This window comes from Phoca vitulina, unplaced genomic scaffold (assembly GCF_004348235.1).
Source record: "Phoca vitulina isolate PV1807 unplaced genomic scaffold, GSC_HSeal_1.0 scaffold2, whole genome shotgun sequence".
NCBI lineage: Eukaryota > Metazoa > Chordata > Mammalia > Carnivora > Phocidae > Phoca > Phoca vitulina.
In genome coordinates this window covers 64,691,546-64,713,181 of record NW_022589705.1, presented here as the reverse complement: position 1 = coordinate 64,713,181, position 21,636 = coordinate 64,691,546, and the positions used below count along the sequence as shown (strand labels likewise).

The window sequence follows — 21,636 nt, the reverse complement described above, 5'->3', positions numbered from 1 at the left end:
CCTCAGCCTTGGTATTATTTTAAAACCTAAATTCTGACCTCCCATGATTAAAAACTGTCACAGCTGAAGTGTGACAATCCAGAAGGGCATTAAGAAGTCACCCTGAATGAACTAGAGGGTATTATGCTGAGCAAAATAAGTCAATCAGAGAAAGACAAGTATCATATGATCTCACTGATACGAAGAATTCTTAATCTCAGGGAACAAACTGAGGGTTGCTGGAGTGGAGGGGGGTGGGAGGGATGGGGTAGCTGGGTGATGGACATTAAGGAGGGTATGTGTGCTATGGTGAGCACTGTGAATTGTGTAAGACTGATGAATCACAGACCTGTACCTCTGAAACAAATAATACATTATATGTTAAAAAAAAGAAAAAAGGGGCGCCTGGGTGGCTCAGTCATTAAGCGTCTGCCTTCGGCTCAGGTCATGATCCCAGGGTCCTGGGATCGAGCCCCGCATCAGGCTCCCTGCTCTGCGGGAAGCCTGCTTCTCCCTCTCCCACTCCCCCTGCTGGTGTTCCCTCTCTCGCTGTGTCTCTCTCTGTCAAATAAATAAATAAAACTTTAAAAAAAAAAAAAAGAAAAAAGAAGAAGAAGATAACAGGAAGGGAAAAATGAAGGGGGGGAAATCGGAGAGGGAGACGAACCATGAGAGACTATGGACTCTGAGAAACAAACTGAGAGTTTTAGAGGGGAGAGGCGTGGGGGGATGGGTTAGCTCGGTGATGGGTATTAAGAAGGGCACGTATTGCAAGGAGCACTGGGTGTTATACACAAACATTGAAAACTAATGATGTAATGTATGGTGACTAACATAACGTAATAAAATAAAATAAAATAAAATAAAATAAAATAAAATAAAAAGTCACCCTTGAATGAAGATTCTCCTCAATTGATAAAGGGTTAGAAATCTGAGGGGGTTCCTCAAAAAATTGAAAATAGAGCTACCCTATGGCCCAGCAATTGCACTACTGGGTATTTACCCCAAAGATACAGATGTAGTGAAAAGAAGGGCCACATGCACCCCAATGTTCATAGCAGCAATGTCCACAATAACCAAACTGTGGAAAGAGTCGAGATGTCCTTCAACAGACGAATGGATAAAGAAGATGTGGTCCATATATACAATGGAATATTACTCAGCCATCAGAAAGGATGAATACCCAACTTTTACATCAATATGGATGGGACTGGAGGAGATTATGCTAAGGGAAAGAAGTCAAGCAGAGAAAGTCAATTAACATATGGTTTCACTTATTTGTGAAACATAAGGAATAGCACAGAGGACATTAGGAGAAGGAAGGGAAAAATGAAGGGAAGGAAATTGGAGGGGGAGATGAACCATGAGAGACTATGGACTCCGAGAAACAAACTGAGGGTTTTAGAGGGGAGGGGCTTGGGGGATGGGTTAGCCCCGTGATGGGTATTAGGGAGGTCACGTATTGCACGGAGCACTGGGTGCTATACACAAACATTGAATCATGGAACACTACATCAAAAACTGGTGATGTACAGTATGATGACTAACATAACATAATAAAAAAAAATTGATAAATGTAAAATGCTAAGAAGAGTGCTTGACATGTTGTAAGCATATCATAACAGTAAATGCTTATTACTACTAGTATTATTCTTATCATTATTATCATGTTTCATTGCTTTGTTTATCTATTCCTGGGCAATATCACATTGGTCCTATAATGCTACAATGTATTTTGCTGAGAAGGCAAATACCAATCTTTCTGTTATTTTTCAAGACTGTCTCAAATATTCTTGTGCATTTTTCTTTGTATATTTCAGAGTCAGGCAGGTTTCATGAAAAATGCTTTTGAATATTGGAATTGCATTAAATTGATCAGTAATTTGGTAAGGAAAAAAAAAAAAGAAATCCGAGAACTCGAGCCTGCCTCCTCTGGCCAAGCTGGAGGTCTCCCTCCCAGCGCTCTTCCTCCTCCCCAGGGAAGAAGGGAGCTTGTCGGAGGGCACAGAGTCGCGGTGGGCTGGGCGATCCTCTCCTGGAGCTGCCCGGCGCGGAGAAAGCCCACCCACTCCGGGGCCGGGGAGACCGCCTGCGACCCGCGCGGCGCACAGCGATGGAGTCCTCCTGGCTCGAGATGCGCTGGGCGCGGCCCTTGTACCTGGCCTTCGTGTTCTGCCTGGCCCTGGGGCTGCTGCAGGCCATCAGGCTCTACTTGCGGAGGCTGCGGCTGCTGCGAGACCTGTGCCCTTTCCCCGCGCCCCCCACCCACTGGTTCTACGGGCACCAGAAGGTAAGGGAAAGGAGGGACGGAGAAGGATGCTGCCGAGGATACCAGGCGGGCGGAGAGGTAGGCTGCTTCCTCCCTTTCCTTTCATCGCTGCATCCTGCACAGACCTCTCTGGCTCCGCCTGTGGCTCTCGGCATCTTTCCATTACTCTGGGCTTCCTCCCTCACAGTGCTGCAGGGAAAGGGAAACAAAACTGGAGCCCCTGGAGTGGAAGCTTGGGGGGCTGGGAGGACCTATGTAGAGACTGAGTACAGAAAAAGAGCGTCCTGTAACTCAGGACGGTCTCTAGTTGCTTCATCTCTAGTTGCATTTATGTACTGTACCTTAAAAAGCCTTCCACATGGGTCGCTAAAAAATAGTTATGTTATTCTAAATAATGCTTATTAACTGCAGAAAATATGCAAAATCGAACACAGTTAGTTGCCACCCTTAGTGAATTACAACCAGAGAAAATGAACTTTATCCAAGGTTCTTGTGAAGTAGAGAGCAGCCCCCGCCAATCACTCAAAAAGTGATGGCAAATTGAAATTTCTAAGAGGGAGACCTTTACCTTTTGGTCCTCCTGCGCTCCAAATCCAGTCTCACCCCTGATTCCTTGTTTTATTAATTCAACCAGCTTTGACTGGAATTGTGTGATGGGTGCTGAGATTACAAAGAGCAGACCAGTACCAGCCCTCAGAAGCCCAAGTCAGATGCATACTTAGACCGCAAAGAGAAAATGCAAATACAGGGTAATGAGTGCTTTGATAGAGGCCTAGGGACAAGGGGATCTTGGAGGGAAATAGATGTCTCTACCCAGAGAAGGAAGGAAAAGTCTACAGAAGTCTGGGCAGAATTTTAAATGATGGCTGGCATGGGGAGGGTGTCCCCAGCAGAACTATCGCATGATCCTTTGGCTCCCCCACTCCTAGTCCTTCTGCCCAAAAGGAACCACTCTCAACTGTTTTACCTGTTTGTTTCAATCCTTACTGGTAAAATAATATGACTATGTTGCATTTTTTAATTTAATAATTGTAGATATCCATTCATTAACTACCTTATGATGAGTAATCACTTATACCCCATCTTTTACTGTCCCAATATAGTTACATTGTATTTTTTGTTAAATAGAATAATTAGTATTTATATTATTTTGATTATGTAAATATTTACTTACCACTGATCTAATGGTTGATTTTGTTCCTTTTCTCATAGAACTTTTTTTCTCCCATGGTGTTATTACCTTCCTCCTTTTCTCATATGCTTAGTTTTTCAAAATCTATCACTATTTTTTTTCCCAAATGCTTTTAATAGATCTGTCAAACACATCTCAACAATATTTCCAAATATTGAAACATATAAAAAAACCTGTCAGCCTATATGCTTTTCTGGAGGCATTTCTCCCAAAGACCTCTCCTCCCGTTCTAATCTGGACTGATGGCTCTCTAGGCTTGGTGCATAGATAATGTGCTATACTGTGTCATATCTTCCATTTCCTGGATACTGTGTTTTCTCTTTTTCCTGATTTATTTCATCATTTTTATGGGTAGCTTATTGAGATTGAGTGAAGGAATGTCAGGTGAATTTTTTGAGCTCTTGAATGGCTGAAAATGTCTATTAAAATTCATAACTTGATTGATAGTTTGGCTGGGTATAGGATTATACTTTAGAAATAATTTTCTCTCAGAATTTTGAAGGCATCATTCCATTGTCTTCTAGATTTCAGGATGACTGTTGAAAATGCTGATACCTTTCTGATTTTTTTTCCAACATCTTTTCTGTAGTAAAATGCCCATAACATAAAGTTTACCATCTTAACCATTTTTTTATAAAGATTTTCTTTCTTTATCTGACAGAGAGATAGAGAGCACAAGTAGGCAGAGAGGCAGGCAGAGGGAGAGGGAGAAGCAGACTCCCCGCTGAGCAGGGAGCCCGATGTGGGGCTCGATCCCAGGACCCTGGGATCATGACCTGAGCCGAAGGCAGCCGCATAACCGACAGAGGCAGCCAGGCGCCCCTCATCTTAACCATTTTTAAAAGTGTACAGTTCAGTGATATTAAATACATTCATAATGTGCAGCCATCAACTCCATCCAACTCCATAACTCTTTTCATCTTGTAAAACTGAAATTCTATACCCATTAAACAATAGTTCCCCATTTTTGTCTCTCTTCCCACCCCCCCGGCAAACACCATTCTATTTTCAGTCTGTATAATTTTGACTACTACTATCTCATTTAAGTGGAATCGTGTATTATTATTTTTTTTTGTGTGTGACAAGCTTATTTCACTTATGTAATGTCTTCAGTGTTCATCCATATTGTAGCATAAGTCAGAATTTCCTTTCTTTTAAAAACTGAATAATATTTCACTGTGCCTATATACCTCATTTTGTTTATCTATTCATCCATCAGGGGATACATGGGTTGTTTCTGCATTTTAGCTATTGTGAACATGGGTGTACAAAAATCTCTTTGGTACCTTACTTATAATTCTTTTGGATATGTACTCAGAAATGGAATTGCTGGATCATATGGTAATTCCTTTTTTAATTTTCTGAAGAACAACCACACTGTTTTCCACAGTGGCAGTACCATTTTACACTTCCACCAGAAGTGCACAGGGGTTCCAATTTCTCTACATTCTTACCAACACTTGCTATTTTCTGGCTTTTTTGTTTTTTTTTTTTCTGACAGTAGTCATCCTAATGGGTGTGAAGTAGTATCTTATACTTCTGATTTGTATTCCCTAATGATTAGTGATGTTAAGCATCTTTTCATGTGCTCAATGCCATTTGTATGTCTTCTTTGGAGAAATGTCTAGTTAAGTCCTTTACCCGTATTTGGATCAGATTGTTTGTTTTTTGTTGTTGAGTTTTAGGAGATCTCTATTTATTTTGGATATTAACCACTTATCAGATATATTAGTTGCAAATATTTCTCCCATTCCTGTTTTTTACTTTTTACTCTGTTATACTGTCTTTTCATGCACAAAAATTTTTAATTTTCATAAAGTCCAGTTTGTATATTTTTTCTTTTTTCCAGTGCATTTGGTCTCATATGCCAGAAATCATTGCCAGGTCCAACGTTGTGAAGAATTTTCCTGTGTTTTCTTCTAAGAGTTTTACAGTTTTAGGTCTTACATTTAGGTCTTTGAACCATTTTCAGTTAATTTTTGTCTATGGTGTTAGGTAAAGAAGGGCCCAACTTTATTCCGTGGCATGTGGATATCCAGTTTTCCCAGCAACATTTGTTGAAAAGACTGTCTTTTTCCCATTAAATGGTCCTAGCACCTTTGTCAAACATCATTTGACCATATATTTGGGGGTTTATTTCTAGACTTTCTATTTTATTCCATTCACCTATATGTCTCTCTGTGGCAGAACCACACTGTTTTGATTACTGTAGCTCTGTAGTAAGTTTTGAAATCAGGAAATATGAGTCCTTCAGCTTTGTTCTTCTTATTAAAGACTGTTTTGGCTATTCAAGGTCCCTTGATATTCCACGTTAATTTTAAGATGGATTTTCCTGTTTCTACAAAAAACATCATTGGGATTTTGGTAGGGATTACACTGAATTGTAGATTGCTTTGGGTAGTATTGACATCTTAACAGTAATAAATCTTCCAATCCATGAACATGGAATGTATCTCCATTTATTTACGTCTTTTTAAATTTCTTCAGAAATGTTGAGTTCTCACTGTACAAGTCTTTCACCTTGTTGGTTGGGAATACTTGGTTTTCCCATACTTGGTTTCACCTCCTAAATATTTTATTCTTTTTGATGCTATTGCAAATGGACTTGTTTTCATTATTTTCTTTTCAGATTGTTTATTATTAAAAACGCAACTGGTTTGTGTGTAGAAATGCAACTGACTGCCAAATCTAGGTTAATTCCTTATGTTTTCTTCAAGAGTTTTATAGTTTTAGCTCTTTCATTTAGATCTTGATCCATTAAGTTAATTTTTGCATATTGTGTAAGGTCGGGGTCCAACTTTATTCTATTTTTTGTGGCTATCCAGTTATCCCAGCACCATTTGTTGAAGAGACTGTTCTTTCCCTCCACTGAATTGTTTTGGAACCTGAGTAGGAAAAACCCAGTCCTCCTCCTGTGTTTCCCCTTTATTCCACACTATGACCATATTCACAACACTTCTGACACCAGCTGTTGAGTGAGTGCCCCCATCCCCCACCTGCAACCAAGCAAACCTGTGATACCAGCTGAGTGTCCTACAATTTAATGCAATTCTGACACTGTCTACCCAGAGATAGTATCAGATCTCACAGATTAAGAACTCAGCCCACAAGACTACTCCTCCCCACTTCAGATGCCAATGGCAAGTCCAGGTTTTTACTGTGCTTCTGACCAATCACCTATAAGTTGGAGATTCCTGTGACCTCTTCTTCGGGTTTGGATAATATGATGGAACAGCTCACGGAACTCAGGAAAACAGTTAATTTACTGTTTTCCAGTTTATTTTTTTAAGATTTTATTTATTTATTCGACAGAGAGCTAGACAGTGAGAGAAGGAACACAAGTAGGGGTAGCGAGAGAGGGAGAAGCAGGCTTCTCATTGAGCATGTAGCCCGATGTGGGGCTTGATCCCAGGACACTGGGATCATGACCTGAACGGAAGGCAGCCACTTAACCGACTGAGCCACCCAGGCGCCCCTGTTTACCAGTTTATTATAAATTGATATGATAAATGATACAGATGAACATGCAGTTGGAAGTGATGCATAGGGCAAGGTATGTGGGAAGGGGCACAGAGCTTCCATGCCCTCTCCAGATGCATCACTCTACCAGCACCTCCACGTGTTCTCCGAACTAAAAGGTCTCCAAACCCTGTACTTTTGGAATTCTTACAGAGGCTTCATCATGTAGGCATGATTGAACCCATTTCTGGCCCCTCACCCTCTCTGGAGAATGGGAAGTGGGGATAAAAATTCCAAGCTTCTAATTATGGGTTGTCTTTCTGTGACCAGCCACCATCCAAGGGCCCCCAAGAGCCACCTCATTGGAACAAAAGACACTGCTATCAGTTGACTGTAAACATGAAGTTCATTTTTAGATTCTCAATTCTATTCTATTGATCTATATGTCTATCCTTATGCCAATACCACACTGTCTTAATTACTTTTGCTTTGTAGTAAGTTTTGAAATCAGGAAGCATGAGTCTTCCTATTTTGTTCTTTTTTAAAAAAAGATTTTATTTATTTATTTGAGAGAGAGCAAGCGAGTGAGAGAGAAAGCACGAGCAGGAGGGAGGGGCAGAAGGAGAGAGAGAGACAGACTCCCTGCTGAGCTGGGAGCCTGATGAGGGACACTATCCCAGGACCCTGGGATCACGACCTGAGCCAAAGGCAGATGCTTAACCAACTGAGCCACCCAGGCACACAAGGAAGAACTTGCCAGCCTTAGGGTTTCTTTGCAAGTCAAGAGCTCCACGATCATGTGTCACTGGGCACACCCAGACACACACATACAGGTGCCCCCCACACTCTCACTTTATACAAGAAGTGGATACAAATGAATTTTATTGTCAGTGATTTAGAGGAACTATTTAAACGAATCATTAGTAACTTGCTTATTAAGGCAAAAAGTTCATCTCTGATGGTGGTATTTGTACTCTGGTTTATAAATGTTGGAAGCTGTTTTTTTATTTAAACTTGCTTCAAGCTTCACGCACTTGTATAAATGAACCTTCTATTGTTGTAAGAGAAAAGAATGGGATTTTCTTCATAGATGGAGTGCGCAGGTTTTTAGGGAGAAGATTTTACTATGAAGTCACAAGAAAGAATCACTCCTCAATAATTAGAGAAAGGCAAAGGGAGAGGAAATAGTGAGCTGGATCATGGGTCATGTTCAATCTACTACCAATTAGCTTCTCACATAAGAAAAAAATCTTTCTCAGCTTCCAGACTCCACTCCTAATCAAAATGTGTGACCTTGGCAGGTGAGGCAGACTCAAGTCTCTTCACCTTCTCAGTTGGGAAAACAGCTCACCAAAGATGTCATTTGACAGGGACTTATTCTGGGGATGCAACATACACTTACATTGAGAAGATAAATACACTGACCTTCATCAGGAAATTATATTCTGGGGCGCTCGGTGGTGCCCAGTAGTCAGTTAAGTGTTTGACTCTTGGTTTCAGCTCAGATCATGATCTCAGGGTTGTGAGAATGAGCTCCGCGTTGGGCTCCACGCTGAGCGGGGAGTCTGCTTGAGATTCTCTCCTTCTCCTTCTCCCTCTGCCTCTCCCCTCAATTCTCTCTCTCTCTCAAATAAATAAACAAATAAATCTTAAAAAAATTATACTCTACGCTTGGAAATGCCAAGTAAAGCATGTTTGTGGGACTTTATCCAGGCCCTACATTCAGGTTGCCTCTGTAAGAGGGGATGAGTCCAGACTGCTTGGCTCCTCTAACTTCCTTCACTCTTTTTTTCACTGCAGTTACTTCAGGATGGTAAAATGGAGAAATTTGAGGAGCTTGTCGAAAAATACCCTTGCGCCTTTCCTTGCTGGGTTGGGCCTTTTCAGGCATTTTTCTATATCTATGACCCAGACTACGCAAAGATATTTCTGGGCAGAACAGGTAAGAAAAGGGATGAATCTCAGGAAACTAATCTTCCTAGGAGAGATATGCAAAACTCACAGGCAGGATTCTAAAGAAATCCTGAAGCAAAGATTAAAATCGGGCCTTTACTCTAGCTGCTAGGATAAATGAGGCAGAACAGAGAATTAGTGATATAGAAGACCAAATGATGGAAAATAAAGAAGCTAAGAAAAAGAGAGATAAACAACTACTGGATCACAAGGGCAGAATTTGAGAGATAAGTGATACCATAAGACAAAACAATATTAGAATAATTGGGATCCCAGAAGAAGAAGAAAGAGATAGAGGGGCAGAAGGTATATTGGAGCAAATTATAGCAGAGAACTTCCCTAATTTAGGGAAGGAAACAGGCATCAAAATCCAGGAGGCACAGAGCAATAAAAATAGGTCAACACCCTGACATCTTACAGTAAAACTTACGAGTCTCAGAGACAAAGAGAAGATCCTGAAAGCAGCTCGGGACAAGAGATCTGTAACCTACAATGGTAGAAACATTAGATTGGCAACAGACTTATCCACAGAGACCTGGCAGGCCAGAAAGGACTGGCATGATATATTCAGAGCACTAAATGAGAAAAATATGCAGCCAAGAATACTATATCCAGCTAAGCTGTCATTGAAAGTAGAAGGAGAGATAAAAAGCTTCCAGGATGACAAAAACTAAAGGAATTTGCAAACACGAAACCAGCCCTACAAGAAATATTGAAAGGGGTGCTCTAAGCAAAGAGAGAGCCTAAAAGTAACATAGACCAGAAAGGAACACAGACAATATACAGTAACAGTAACTTGACAGGCAATACAATGGCACTAAATTCATATCTTTCAATAGTTACCCTGAATGTAAATGGGCTAAATGCCCCAATCAAAAGACACAGGGTATCAGACTGGATAAAAAAATAAGACCCATTGATATGCTGTCTGTCAGCAAGAGACTCATTTTAGACCCAAAGACACCTCCAAATTGAAAGTGAGGGGGTGGAAAACCATTTACCATGCTAATGGACACCAAAAGAAAGTGGGGGTGGCAATCCTTATATCAGACAAATTAGATTTTAAACCAAAGACTATAATAAGAGATGAGGAAGGACACTATAACGTACCTAAAGGGTCTATCCAACAAGAAGATCTAACAGTTGTAAATATCTATGCCCCGAACATGGGAGCAGCCAATTATATAAGCCAATTAATAACAAAAGCAAAGAAACACATCGACAACAATACAATAATAGTAAGGGACTTTAACACCCCCCTCATTGAAATGGACAGATCATCTAAGCAAAAGATCAACAAGGAAATAAAGACTTTAAATGCCACACTGGACCAAATGGACTTTACAGATATATTCAGAACATTCCATCCCAAAGCAACAGAATACACATTCTTCTCTAGTGCCCATGGAACTTTCTCCAGAATAAATCACATCCTAGATCACAAATCAGGTCTCAACTGGTACCAAAAGATTGGGATCATTCCCTGCATATTTTCAGACCACAATGCTTTAAAACTAGAACTCAATCACAAGAGGAAAATCAGAAAGAACTCAAATACATGGAGGCTAAAGAGCATCCTACTGAAGAATGAATGGGTCAACCAAGAAATTAAAGAAGAATTAAAAAAAATTCATGGAAACAAATGAAAATGAAAACACAACTGTTCAAAATCTTTGGGATGCAGCAAAGGCAGTCCTAAGAGGAAAGTATATAGCAATACAAGCCTTTCTCAAGAAACAAAAAAGGTCTCAAGTACACAACCTAACCCTATACCTAAAGGAGCTGGAGAAAGAACAGCGAATAAAGCCTAAACCCAGCAGGAGAAGAGAAATAATAAAGACCAGAGCAGAAATCAATGAAATAGAAACCAAAAGAACAGTAGAACAGATCAATGAAACTAGGAGCTGGTTGAAAGAATTAATAAGATTGATAAACCCCTAGCCAGACTTATCAAAAAGAAAAGAGAAATGACCCAAATAAATAAAATCATGAATGAAAGAGGAGAGATCACAACCAACACCAAAGAAATACAAATAATTATAAGAACATATTATGAGCAACTATATGCCAGCAAATTAGATAATCTGGAAGAAATGGAGGCATTCCTAGAGAGGTATCAACTACCAAAACTGAACCAGGAAGAAATAGAAAACCTGAACAGACCTATAACCACTAAGGAAATTGAAGCAGTCATCAAAAATCTCCCAAAACACAAAAGCCCAGGGCCAGATGGCTTCCCAGGGGAATTCTACCAAACATTTAAAGAAGAATTAATTGACAGGCAATACAATGGCACTAAATTCCGGACTTCAAGCTCTATTACAAAGCTGTCATTCTTCTGAAACTGTTCCAAAAAAATGGAAATGGAAGGAAAACTTCCAAACTTGTTTTATGAGGCCACCATTACCTTGATCCCCAAACCAGACAAAGACCCCATCAAAAAGGAGAATTACAGACCAATATCCTTGATGAACATGGATGCAAAAATTCTCACCAAAATACTAGTCAATAGGATCCAACAGTACATTAAAAGGATTATTCACCACGACCAAGTGGGATTTATCCCTGGGCTGCAAGGTTGGTTCAACATCCGCAAATCAATCAATGTGATACAATACATTAATAAAAGAAAGAACAAGAACCATATGATCCTCTCAACAGATGCAGAAAAAGCATTTGACAAAGTAGAGCATCCTTTCTTGATCAAAACTCTTCAGAGTATAGAGATAGAGGGTACATACCTCAATATCATAAAAGCCATCTATGAAAAAACCCACAGCGAATATCATTCTCAATGGGGAAAAACTGAGAGCTTTCCCCCTAAGGTCAGGAACACGGCAGGGATGTCCATTATCACCACTGCTATTCAACATAGTATTAGAAGTCCTAGCCACAGCAATCAGACAACAAAAAGTAATAAAATTGGCAAAGAAGAAGTCAAACTCTCACTCTTTACAGATGATATGATACTTTATGTGGAAAACCCAAAAGACTCCACCCCAAAACTGCTAGAACTCATACAGGAATTCAGTAAAGTGGCAGGATATAAAATCAATATAAAATCAATGCACAGAAATCAGTGGCATTCCTATACACCAACAACAAGACAGAAGAAAGAGAAATTAAGGAGTCGATCCCATTTACAATTACACCCAAAACCATAAGATACCTAGGAATAAATCTAACCAAAGAGGCAAAGAATCTGTACTCAGAAAACTATAAAAGACTCATGAAAGAAACTGAGGAAGACACAAAGAAATGGAAAAACATTCCATGCTCATGGATTGGAAGAACAAATATTGTGAAGATGTCAATGCTACCTAGAGCAATCTACACATTTAATGCAATCCCTATCAAAATACCATCCACTTTTTTCAAAGAAATGGAACAAATAATCCTAAAATTTCTATGGAACCAGAAAAGACCCCGAATAGCCCGAGGAATGTTGAAAAAGAAAAGCAAAGCTGGTGACATCACAATTCCGGACTTCAAGCTCTATTACAAAGCTGTCATCATCAAGACAGTATGGTACTGGCACAAAAACAGACACATAGATCAATGGAACAGAATAGAGAACCCAGAAATGGACCCTCAACTCTATGGTCAACTAATCTTCGACAAAGCAGGAAAGAATGCCCAATGGAAAAAAGACCGTCTCTTCAACAAACGGTGCTGGGAAATTGGACAGCCATATGCAGAAGAATGAAACTGGACCATTTCCTTACACCACACACAAAAATAGACTCAAAATGGTTGAAAGACCTAAATGTGAGACAGGAATCCATCAAAATCCTAAAGGAGAACACAGGCAGCAACCTCTTCGACCTCAGCCACAGCAGCTTCTTCCTAGAAACATTGCCAAAGGCAAGGGAAGCAAGGGCAAAAATGAACTCTTGGGACTACATCAAGATAAAAAGCCTTTGCACAGCAAAGGAAACAGTCAACAAAACCAAAAGACAACCGACAGAATGGGAGAAGATATTTGCAAATGACATATCAGATAAAGGGCTAGTATCCAAAATCTATAAAGAACTTATCAAACTCAACACCCAAAGAACAAATGATCTAATCAAGAAATGGTCAGAAGACATGAACAGACATTTTTCCAAAGAAGACATCCAAATGGCCAACAGACACATGAAAAAATGCTCAACATCGCTCGGCATCAGGGAAATCCAAATCAAAACCTCAATGAGATACCACCTCACACCAGTCAGAATGGCTAAAATTAACAAGTCAGGAAACGACAGATGTTGGCAGGGATGCAGAGAAAGGGGAACCCTCCTACACTGTTGGTGGGAAGGCAAGCTGGTGCAGCCACTCTGGAAAACAGTATGGAGGTTCCCCAAAAAGTTGAAAATAGAGCTACCCTACGACCCAGCAATTGCACTACTGGGTATTTACCCCGAAGATACAAATGTAGTGATCCAAAGGGGTACGTGCACCCCGATGTTTATAGCAGCAATGTCCACAATAGCCAAACTGTGGAAAGAGCCAAGATGTCCATCGACAGATGAATGGATAAAGAAGATGTGGTGTATATATATATGTATATAATGGAATATTATGCAGCCATCAAAAAGAATGAAATCTTGCCATTTGCAACGACGTGGACGGAACTGGAAGGTATTATGCTGAGCAAAATAAGTCAGTCAGAGAAAGACATGTATCATATAATCTCACTGATATGAGGAATTCTTAATCTCAGGAAACAAACTGAGGGTTGCTGGAGTGGTGGGGGTGGGAGGGATGGGGTGGCTGGGTGATGGACATTGGGGAGGGTATGTGCTGTGGTGAGTGCTGTGAATTGTGTAAGACTGTTGAATCACAGATCTGTACCTCTGAAACAAATAATACATTATATGTTAAAAAAAAAAAAGAAGATAGTAGGAAGGGAAAAATGAAGGGGGGGAATTTGAAGGGGGAGATGAACCATGAGAGACTATGGAATCTGAGAAACTGAGGGTTCTAGAGAGGAGGAAGTGGGGGGATGGGTTAGCCTGGTGATGGGTATTAAAGAGGGCACGTACTGAATGGAGCACTAGGTGTTATACGCAAACAATGAATCATGGAACACTACATCAAAAACTAATGATGTAATGTGTGGTGATTAACATAACATAATAAAAAAAAATCGGGCCTTTAAGAGACCTAGAGACACAATGATGGTTACCAGAGGGGGGGATGGGTGAAATAGGTGATGGGGATTAAGGAGTGCACTTGTTGTGATGAGCACTGGGTAATGTATGGACTTGTTGAATCACTACATTGTACACCTGAAACTAATATAACACTGTGTTCACTATCCTGGAATTAAAAAAGAAAGACCTGGAGAAAGTGGGGAGAGGTTTCTGACCAACCCTCAAAGGGATTATCACATCCCCCCCAGTCCCTTGTCCAGCTCAGATTCCCATGGGCCCTTGAGGGTATATCTTAAACCCCAGCTGGCATCACCGGATCACCAAGGGCTTCCTTTGCCTCTTGGTTTTGTGACTTCAGTGTCAGCAATACTTCCCACCCCCTCAACCCCCTGCTTGAGCATAAGTCTTCAGGGGAATTCAGAAGTAGCTCTGCCCCTGCTGGTTCAGTCCGTAAGCCTGAATGCTAGATCATTCATTTACCAGTATAACCTCTTGATTGTGGTCCCAATTTTGTTTTTTGTTTTCTGCATATTTCTCAACTGTGTTTCCTTTTGGGGTACAAGTCATCTAACTCCCCCATCCAAGCCTTTTTCAAGGCATTTGTGGTGGATCATCTCATAGCACAAAATTAAAATATCTGGTGTTTGCTCCATCATCTTTGTTTTAACTAACTTAGTTTTAACTAAAATCTTATATTCTAATCTTTCTTCCCTGTCCACTGTCTCCATTACTTTTAGTAAAACCTAATAAAGGAAAACAGACTTTCCCTGAAAGTCTCCATGTTTCCCATGCCCCCAGCCCTGATTTATTTCTTGCTCACCTCTTAAAGGACAAGAGCTATAAAATACCTCCATGTTAAAGTATACAAGAACCCCAAGAGGCATTTGCCCCCCTTTTTCTGTGGTTTGCCAGCCCCTGCTATAATTACTAATCTACTTTCCAAGAAGGATATAATATATTGTCCCAAATCCTGTTCTGGAAACTTGGCAACCCTCAGGCAATCTGTTTCCGTTGGAGAAAGTGTAAGCAAGGGAAGAATCTGGGTTTGTGTTCTATCTGTCTCCTAGGTTTATTGTTCTCTGGTTCCTCAACCAAGACTTATGGTTTTCCTAAGCCTGCCAAGGGTATAAGGGGTGAGCCCTGGGCTCCTTTTTGCTATTTATGCTTAGTGAAGGCAAATGAAGAGAACCTTCTCCAACTTTGGTAATTTCCCTTTAATGCTGTTGTTTGTTTCCTCTGCTTGACTCTGCAGATACCAAGTCCAAGTATCTGTACAAGTTCTTGATTCCATGTCTTGGTATGTATGTGCAAGAGAGCGGAGTGACTCACTCTCTCACTTGAGGTTCCCTTGCTATTGTAGAGTATTCCAAAGAAACAAATCAGAATGCTCAAAAACATTAAGAAGATGGTAGATCTATACTGCAAGTTATCTAGGGGGAAGATCAAGAGGGAGTGCTAAGTCAACACAGCACAACTTCCTAGGAACCCTCTTTGTCCATTTCTCTCCCCAAAGTCTCATTCTCAAGGCACATGTGTGTGAATCGGTCCCATCTCTGTCTTTAAAACTGCGGCCTCACAACTATATCCTTTATTTTACCCTTTCTTCTCTCTTGTTTTCTTGGTTCTTCCCCTTTCTTTTTGGAGTTCCTTTATTTCCATTTGCAAACCAGTGCAGTTTCGCTCTGAAATATAGTTTGACAGTATTCCATGAGCAGATAAATAAAGACTTTTAGTCCTGTAATTGGTATTTATATTAGACAAAGAAGGAAATAAATGAAAGAAACTGTAGGTTTGGGGTTCAGACCTACTTGGATTTGAATACTGCCTCCCACTGACTATTTGAATGTGATTTTGGGGAAAACATCTAATGAGTGTTACATCTCTGGGCCATTGTGAGGATTAAGTGAAGCACATATTTTCTACACTTAGTGTAATGGCTAGCATTGGACCAGCGCCAGACCATGCATCACAAGCCTGACATGTTGTAAGCTCTCAATGAATGATGGAAATCACATATTAATAAACTTTAAGGTCATTTTAAAGCCAAATCTTTAATGATCTTTCTTGCAACAGAAGGTTGTAAAGCATTGACCTTGAGGAGTGTTTCCATTTCGTATCATTTATAGGTGTAAAGCATAGGCTAAGGCTCAAGGAGGAGACATCTGGGGACAGAGTGAATACTCGGGTCTAGTTCCTTATAAATTTTGTGCTCACAGCGTAGTTTATGGATTGGTTTAGAGTCAAGAGGAGATGAATATTTGTTATGTTTCTACCACAAGCTAGAGGCTGGTCCAGGTGCTTCGTGTATACACCTTCATTTAATCTGCACAGCAACACAGTGAAGTAGATGCTTATTATCACATTTTATTGTTGAGAAAACCAAGCCTCAGGAAGATTAAGTGACTTACTCAGTTACTACACAGGTAGTAGCTGGTGATTTCAGGATCAGCACACTCATCAGGCTGCAAAACTTGGGGTCTTCCTCACAATATTAAATACATCCATCCCAGATGTAAGCATCAAATTGACTTCCAGCTTAATATATGAGCACTGCTCTGATTTCCACTCTATTGTGACTACCTGTGTGCCACGGTCACCCCATGATGTTGTGTTCCTCACTTCTCCTTCCTCATCTCATCTAATAAAATGGCATGAGGTTTTGTTCCTTTTATTTCTCAAGGAAAAGGACTGGTGAGTCTAGACAGACCCAAGTGGTTCCAGCACCGTGAACTACTAACTCCTGCGTTCAATGTTAACATCTTGAAATCATATGTTGAGGTGATGGCCCATTCTGTGAACACAATGCTGGTAAGTGAAGGGACAAAAAGTGCTCTGGTGTGTTGCAGAATGCTTCCAACAGGGAATGAATTCGACATGTGTAGTGGGTAGTGAAAGTCAGAGGGGGATGGCTCCTAAAAATTACCCAATGTGCAATTACCAGCTGAGCAAGAGTTGTCTATGTAAACCTTTGCTTTGGTTCTTTGGGTGATTAAAAATGATGAGGATTTGGTCATCTGACTTAGATATATTTTGAGACCCTATGGCAGTAAACCAAGTACCGAGTAGTGAGATTCAGATGGTAAGTACTATAAATGGTAGGTGAGGGAACCAGGGCCAGCTGTATCTGAAGCTATATTGGCTTCAGATTCAGAGAAGACTCAGATTTGCCAGGAAATATGAGCTGGACTTGATTATGTGGATAATACAGGTGAGGGAATTCTAGTTAGCATGAACAAACGTGTGCAAGTTAGAATGAACTTGCCTGGTGGTCACAAAGACCCTGTCAAAGGATAAGTATCTACATTAAACTCGCAGATTGAGTTTCTTCTTGTGGATAGTGGCGGATCATTAGAAGCTGACTTGGGCCTTTCAAAGGGGCAAGAGGATGTTGGCAGAGGAATATTCCTATGGGTGGTCTCTGATTTATAAATGAGGTCCATTCCAAAACTCCACTTGTACATGGTATATTTTAAATTTTTAAATTTGAACTTGTTTGAAAATCAGACAAGTAATTCATTAATACAAGTTCTATCAGAAACACTTCAAACCCCACAAACAAAGCCAAAGTTTCCCTCCGCCTTCATTTACAAACCCATTCTTTTTCCCAAGAAAGAACCACTGTTACCAGCCGATTGGCTGGATTCTCACAGAAGTGGACTTAACCTCAGTCGCCCTGGTTGGGGTATAAAGACCCATGTCTCACTCTTGGTAGAGAACCAGAGGTACGGGCTAGGGGGCATGGGGCGGGGGGCATGCTCCTTCTATTCTGGTGCTGTGCAGCTTTGTGCACAATTGCAAATTAGCCAGTAGTGGTACTGGGTTTACCTCTGTTTCAATAAAACCACTTTTGTCTTCCTTGTTTCTCTATCCCACCTGTGCCTGAGGCCCAGCTCATAACTCCTATCCTCTGCTGAACTGTGCCCAAGTGCCTCTAGCCTTGAGCCTCCCCTTTGTTCTCATTTCTTCTAAATTTACGTTATTTACTCAGTAAAACTTACATAATTCAAGATGAAAGCAATTGAATAAACAATTGACATTTGGGTAAAAGCTTTAAAAAAAATCTCTGTCTTTTTTCCCGAGATTTCCAAATGCATAACAGCCCCTAGCTATGGCATAGGTGCTCAACAAATGTAGGTTGATCTGACTTTAACCATTCAGAGTTATTTGTGTTTTACACAAAGATTGCTTATTATGACAAATACATTTTCAACAGGGAACTTTATGGCAGTTTCAGTCACAAAACATCTCAAGTAGTGTGAGTAGGTCACTTGGGGGGAGAAGTAAAGTGGACAGAGGGAGCACTTAATGGGAGTCACTCCCCAAACCTGCTTCTTTCATGGCTTCTCCCTGTCCCCCACTTCTGAATTGAAAATGGATAAAGAAGATGTGGTTCATGTATGCTACGGAAAATTACTCAGCCATCAGAAGGGATGAATACCTACCATTTGCATCAACATGGATGGAACTGGAGGGGATTATGCTAAGTGAAATAAATCAAGCAGAGAAAGACAAATATCATATGGTTTCACTCATATGTGGAACATAAGGAATAGTGTAGAGGACCACAGGGGAAGAGACGGAAAACCGAATGGGAAGAAATCAGAGAGGGAGACAAACCATGAGAGACTCTGGACTCCGGAAACAAATTGAGGGTTACAGAAGGGAGGGGAGTGGAGGGATGGGGTAACCAGGTGATGGGTATTAAGGAGGGTATGTGTGGTGATGAGCACTGGGTGTTATACATAACTAATGAATCACTGAACATTACATCAAAAACTAATGATGTACTATATGTTGGCTAACTGAACATAATAAAAAATAAAAAAAATAAAATCACCTTGAGTCAAGGGGGAAAAAAAAGAAATGTGTTTGGCTTTTTTGTTTTGTTGTGTTTTTTAGAAAGAGAGGGCGGAGGGGCAGAGGGAGAGAGAGAATCTTAAGCAGGGCTTGATCTCATAACCCTGAGATCATGACCTGAGCCGAAATCATGTCAGATGCTTAACCGATTGAGCCACCCAGGCACCCCTGAATTGAAAACGTTTTTTACGATGTTCCAAGTTTATTTTAAGTGTGGCTATGGTGGTTGGCAGTAGTGATGGTGGGGTGGGGTGTCTAGCAATTTGGGGATTGAAGATGGCGGAAGCCCTGGGGAGACCCTTTGTAATTATAGGTCTGTTTTACTGGGATTCTGATCTGCTGTAATGCAGTTATGGTAATAACTGAAAGGCCAAAGATACTTAACTCAGTCATTTACCAGACCTGGTTTGCTCCTTGCCCTTTCTCACCCAGCTGGGTGCAGTTTTCCCTTCCTCATGCCAAGTAAGCACTTGCTTAATTTACCTACATGACCTCTGGCTCCTCCTAGGTCAGGTTTGTCTACCTTACATCCTAAGGGCAGGGTCAGGGAGGAGCTTTCAGATAAAGGCAGTTTGATGATGATGATGTCGTTGATCTTGACCTCCTGTGCCAGGGTAAGTGGGAGAAGATTTGCAGCTCTCAGGACACAGTGGTGGAGGTCTATGAGCACATCAACCTGATGACCCTGGACATACTTCTGAAATGTGCTTTCAGCCAGGAGACCAACTGCCAGATAAGCAGGTCAGTGACAGGAAAGCAAGGAAGACACTTGTTCGCCATCATCTAAGTCATTCATTGACATATTGTCCCTGCTTTCTCTTCTAGCACCCATGATCTTTATGTTAAAACAACGTTTGAAGCCAGAAAAATCATCTTTTATCACTTACACAGCTTCTTACATCACCATGACATCATTTTCAAATTCAGCCCTCAGGGCCAACGCTTACAAGAGATGATCAAAATTCTACAACAGTACACAGGTATTTCTTGCATTTGGGTGGCCCAAGTCCATGCACTGTCATAACTGTGTTGTATCTGTCTAGAAGAATAGGCCTCAGTGTGAAAAAAGAAAACATTCTTGTTCTTAATGGAGCTTTTATAGGGACAGTGCTGCTTTAGAAGAGTTTGCTAGATCCATAGTAGTAGTCCTGTCAGAAGTTTTCTATACCATGTTCATTATGCACAATTGTTATTAATACAAATATAACAAGGGGACATTTAATATCCCAAAGCACACAAGGCATATGACTTCTAGTGCAGTGTTTGCAGTAATAACGAATGAATAATGACAAACTAAAAACATTCATGCAACATAGGAATGAATACAGGAGAAGAGTGAGCATGGACATGCATTCAAAAGAAGGGGAAAATTAGGAGTTGTTTGGCGGGTATAAAGTTTCAATTACACAAGATGAATACGTTCTAGAGATCTGTAAGTTAACAGTACTGTATTGGGTATGTAAAGGTGTGTTAAGTGGGTAGATCTCAGGTTAAGAGTTCTTATTACAATAAAAAAAATAAAAGAAGCTCCATCCAGGGCACCTGGCTAGTTTAGTCAGTAGAGCATGCGACTCTTGATCTCGGAGTTGTAAGTTCGAGCCCATGTTGGATGTAGATGTAGATGTAGAGACTACTCAAAAATAAAATCTTAAAAGAAAAAGAAGCTCCATTCAAAAATAGCTTTGGCAAAACATAAAAATAAAAGTTGAAATAGAGTAAGCCTATTTTTTTTTTTTTTAAGATTTATTCATTTGAGAGAGACAGAGAGAACACAAGCAGGGGGAGAAGCAGAGGGAGAGGGAGAAACAGACTCCCTGCTGAGCCGGGAGCCCGACATGGGGCTTGATCCCAGGACCCTGGAGATCATGACCTGAGCTGAAGGCAGACACCCAACCATCTGGGCCACCCAGGCTCCCCAATAGATTAAGTTTTTTAAGCAATTCAACATTACTATTCATCAACACCATAATAGAGAATATTTATCAAGCAGTTAATGAATCCTTTCTTGGCTCCACCACTTAGTAACAGTGTGACTTTGGGCAAGTTTACTCACTGCTTTGTCTCAGGGTCATCTGTAAAATGGGGATAAAAGGGAACCCATCTCCTAGGTTTGTGGTGATGATTAAATATGTTAACATACATAAAGCACTTAGGACAGTGCCTTGCACTGAATAAATATTAAACATAAAATATAGTTACTTTAGCAAATATATTTGTCTCAAGGAAATTTGCAAGACATACCTACACATGCACAGTCACACACACATAGACACACAGGAATGTAGATATTATAAGGAGGACACTCAGAGAAGCAGTTTAGGTTAACAATTTAAGACACAGATGGGCATTACAGATAGCAGTAGTTCCAAACTTGTCCACATCATGGTCCACACAGAAAATGCTAAATTTGGGGCGCCTGGGTGGCTCAGTCGTTAAGCGTCTGCCTTCGGCTCAGGTCATGGTCTCAGGGTCCTGGGATCGAGCCCCGCATCGGGCTCCCTGCTCAGCGGAAAGCCTGCTTCTCCCTCTCCCGCTCCCCCTGCTTGTGTTCCCTCTCTCGCTGTCTCTCTCTGTCAAATAAATAAATAAAATCTTTAAAAAAAAAAAAAATGCTAAATTTGTATGGCTCATTAGAGTGGGTCTGGGGGCATCTATGAAGGACTCAGTGAAGAAGTTCTTTACTATTTCTTTATATTACATAATTATGATAAAAAACCAAAATGCAAAGTATTAGGGGAAACTTAAATTTGTTCAAAATAAAACCTATTCAAAATTTTTATTTTTAT

General features: G+C 40.5%; 1 protein-coding gene across 3 annotated transcripts in view; it reads left to right on the top strand.

The window, feature by feature from the left end:
* The first annotated feature begins 1,999 nt into the window (after positions 1 to 1,999).
* Positions 2,000 to 21,636, top strand: part of LOC116647945 (cytochrome P450 4X1) — a 40,930-nt gene continuing 21,293 nt past the window's right edge. The window contains exons 1-6 of one of the 3 annotated variants that reach the window (XM_032429635.1): positions 2,000 to 2,269; positions 8,700 to 8,841; positions 15,246 to 15,290; positions 16,674 to 16,801; positions 19,464 to 19,591; positions 19,676 to 19,830. In XM_032429635.1, the coding sequence (XP_032285526.1) occupies positions 2,093 to 2,269; positions 8,700 to 8,841; positions 15,246 to 15,290; positions 16,674 to 16,801; positions 19,464 to 19,591; positions 19,676 to 19,830 (775 nt within the window). In that variant the 5' untranslated portion in view covers positions 2,000 to 2,092. Of the gene's footprint in view, positions 2,270 to 8,554; positions 8,842 to 15,245; positions 15,291 to 16,673; positions 16,802 to 19,463; positions 19,592 to 19,675; positions 19,831 to 21,636 lie in introns of those variants that run through there. The other 2 variants (XM_032429619.1, XM_032429628.1) reach the window with 2 other exon arrangements.